This window comes from Dipteris shenzhenensis, chromosome 16 (genome assembly GCF_047967505.1).
Source record: "Dipteris shenzhenensis isolate YYH24624 ecotype China chromosome 16, Dip_SZ_1.0, whole genome shotgun sequence".
Lineage (NCBI taxonomy): Eukaryota > Viridiplantae > Streptophyta > Polypodiopsida > Gleicheniales > Dipteridaceae > Dipteris > Dipteris shenzhenensis.
Window position 1 is genome coordinate 39,024,575 of NC_141611.1, and position 3,433 is coordinate 39,028,007.

The 3,433-nt window shown below is 44.3% G+C and overlaps 1 protein-coding gene across 1 annotated transcript; it reads left to right on the top strand.

Moving 5' to 3' along the window:
* The first annotated feature begins 280 nt into the window (after positions 1-280).
* LOC147892931 (cyclin-U1-1-like) lies at positions 281-2,818 on the top strand. Its single transcript, XM_087387188.1, has 2 exons — positions 281-1,603; positions 1,757-2,818. The coding sequence occupies exons 1-2, from the start codon at positions 1,158-1,160 to the stop codon at positions 2,022-2,024; spliced, it is 714 nt and encodes a 237-aa protein (XP_087243314.1). The 5' UTR covers positions 281-1,157; the 3' UTR covers positions 2,025-2,818.
* The last annotated feature ends 615 nt before the right edge of the window (positions 2,819-3,433 follow it).

The window sequence follows — 3,433 nt, forward strand, 5'->3', positions numbered from 1 at the left end:
CCACATAGTGGATGTGTTAAGTGTTGGGTGGACAACTATGAACCCGCCAACTTTGGCAGTGGGAGACAGGTTTGGCGGCGGAGGATGTGCAAAAGTTTTAAATTGTGAAGACAAGGTGAGCATATGATACAGCTAAATCTAAACTATCCAAGGCTATAAGGCAAAACTAAATAAGGTAATTTAACTAATCTTTACAGCTAAACCTCCTAGGGGTAACTATCTATAAAATCTAATTAAAGATGGCGGAACCCGCGGTATCAATGCATTTCCGTCTCTGGATCTTCTTCTTTTTCGCATCGTCATATCGCTGTAGATCGCTCCGCCATAGCCAAAACTTGGAGCTACGTCCTTCTCTGCCTTGCTTGTTTGCCCATCATCCCCGTGCCTTCGTTGCTTCGCAGTGCTTAATTCCCAAAATTAGCCAGCAGTCAGCAGCCCCTGCAGCTGCGGATCTTGCAGCTTCGCTACCCAGTAAACGAAGATTTCCTTGAAGCTCATCGGAGAGTGCATGTGTGTGTGTGTGTACGTCAGTAAGAGAGAGAGCGAGAGAGAGAGAGAGAGAGAGAGAGAGAGAGAGAGAAGACTTGTGTGTGTACTGTGTGAGGGAAAGAGAGAGACAGAGCGCTCTCAGCTGTGTGTGTGTGTGTGTGAGAGAGAAAGAGAGAGAGAGAGAGAGAGAGAGAGAGAAGGGGGGGGGGGGACAGAGAGAGGATTGACGTGAGAGACACCGTGCGTGTGTGTGTTTGTGTGAGAGAGAGAGAGAGAGAGAGAGAATTTGACGCGCGAGACACATAGCGTCTCGTTTCATTTTGGGCAGCAGGTGATCCGGATAAGCCTTTCTATCTGGTTGGCATCTTGTGGTGGGCGACTTCATTCTTTTCGGTTCTTCTCCCCCTGCCCCTGCTGCACTTAGCTCCCCACTCATTCCCATGTTCTTTGGCTCTTCAACTTCTGCGGTTTGCCGTCAGGTTTTTCCCTACCGTCTTCTCGCTTTTCCTACGCTTTCCTCTCATCATGCTCCGAAGAATCCTTGCCTTCTGTCCCCATGCTCCTGGCACAGAGCTATCGACTTTGCCAACCAAGCGTGGCTTACAGCTTCCCATAGCCTTTAAGACTATGGTTCCTTTTGCTGTCCTGTAAATGGGGCTTTCAACGCCATGGCCATCAGGCGAGCGTCGTTCAGTGGTGGTGGAGTAGACAGAAGATCACACATATCTCCGGATGTTAAAGATGAAGCAGTTATCTCGCCTGGCTCAGGCACAACCGAGAAGGAGGTTCCCAAGATTGTGTCAGTGCTCTCTGCTGTGCTCGAGCGTCTGATAGCCAGAAACGAGCAGCACTTCCCGTTGTTCGATACGCTGGGTTCTCCTGGTAGCAAGAAACTCACGTTGTTTCATGGGCTCCGGCTTCCAAGTATAACTGTGGCGAAATACTTGGAACGCATCTACAAGTATACAAACTGCAGCCCCTCATGCTTCGTTGTGGCTTATGTGTACATTGACAGAGTGGTGCATCGGCAACCAGATCAGCCCGTGACGTCGCTAAACGTTCACCGTCTACTGATCACTTCCGTCATGCTAGCCGCAAAGGTCCTGGATGATGTGTACGCTCTCTTACCTGTCCATTAACCAGATTATTAACAGAACGTTGTTTATATCAATTCTGCATTGCAGGGCATTTATCGGTATCGCTGATGTTAGTGGATGTACTCATCGATTGGCTATTTTTTTGGCTTGTTGTTGCAAACCTCCTGCAGTCACTACAATAACGCTTTCTATGCCAGAGTTGGAGGCATAAGCAATGTCGAGCTGAACAGGTTGGAGCTCGATTTGCTCTTCCGTCTAGACTTTCGGGTTCAGGTCACATTACATACTTTCGACAGCTATTGTACTCATTTGGAGCGAGAATTGCTCAGACTTGGGCACAGGCCGGTGGAGAGAAGTCTGCCCATTTTTGGCGAGCCCGAAGAATTGATGGATACTCTGACCGATCTTACCAATAGCAACCACGTCTTGGAAGGATAAAGTGTGTAGTCGGAACTGGATGGTGCTGTATAACTGTTATGCCTGGAGACCGATTATGGAGGCCGCGAAGAGAACCCAGTACTTCGAAGGCCAAGAGTAAGGTGCAGGATAAAATCTGTGCGTGCGAAGGTGCTCTCGCAAGATGAGAGGGGAACTAAGATAGAGTTTTACTTGGATTCTGCTAGCAAGTAAGCGAGAAGCCAGCTTGTGGATAAGGTGGGTGGATTCATGCGTCCTGGCGCTCTCTCTCTCTCTCTCTCTCTCTTATGTTGTTCGTTGGTTCATACTTTTGGGTATTTGTGAATCTGTGCTGGATGACGCAGAATTTAGCGTTGTGAATTTATGAGCTCTCCTCATCTCTCTCTCTTTTCTAAGTTTCGTCTGGCTTCAAGAGTCATTCCTGTACAAACAACGTGTGCGCACGCATGCACACACGATGCATGTGTGCATATATGTGTTCAAATATTATATGAACACTTTCCAAGTAACGAGCCCTTGCATCACCTTTCAATGCTATGTTGAGTTGTGCGACTTTTTGGTCATGGAAAAAGTTATTAGCTTTTGTTATGTATTACTAACTGGCCAAACTACAAAGTTTTCACGGGTTTCTTTGTGTGCCAAATTGTTATATTTGGTTACTATATTTTATTTGGTAGGTATTAGTGTGCATTCTTCCCTCAAAGATCTTTTTGGATATATTATCTTTTGGAAGAAAAGAATTGCTCATTGCAAGATTTCAAATGCTATCGAGTGTGCCATAGTGGTGGGAATAAAGATATGCCCTAATGGTCAAATCTATTCTTTCTATGAAGTCTATTGATTAGAATGAGATAGTAAGGATTATATTTTTGAGTAAGTATGTATCTTAAATTCGACATTATGAGGAAAAAAAACCATGTTTGAGCTTACTAACTCTCCATTTCAAGACCCTGACCCACACATATATCATCATTTCGATGTCTTACATGGTTGAAAAATAATGTTTTCATGCCTCCATCTCCATCCACAATAATGGAAAGTGATATGAAAACATGTATATGTGGCATGTTAATGCCTTTTTTCTTATCCTTAAAAATCTTATCATTCTAATACCACAAGGATTGTTCCCCCTTTCACTCCCATTATACATGGAAAATCTTATCATTCTAATGTATCTTTTAAGGATTGTTCCCTATTGACCTTACGTTCTTGGACTTTGCCTCGTAAGAATTCTTCACAGAATAACATAGATGGAAATGAATCGGCCATCAAAAAAGGATCATTAAGAAGAGACAAGTAACAATTTGAGTCCATGACACTTTGGCCACTTTGCCTTTTTAGCTAACTTTTATGCATAATAGATTAGGGGATGTAAACAACTCTCTACTAATGCATGTCATTTAGGCTCTTTCACAATGCCTTTCTAGCTA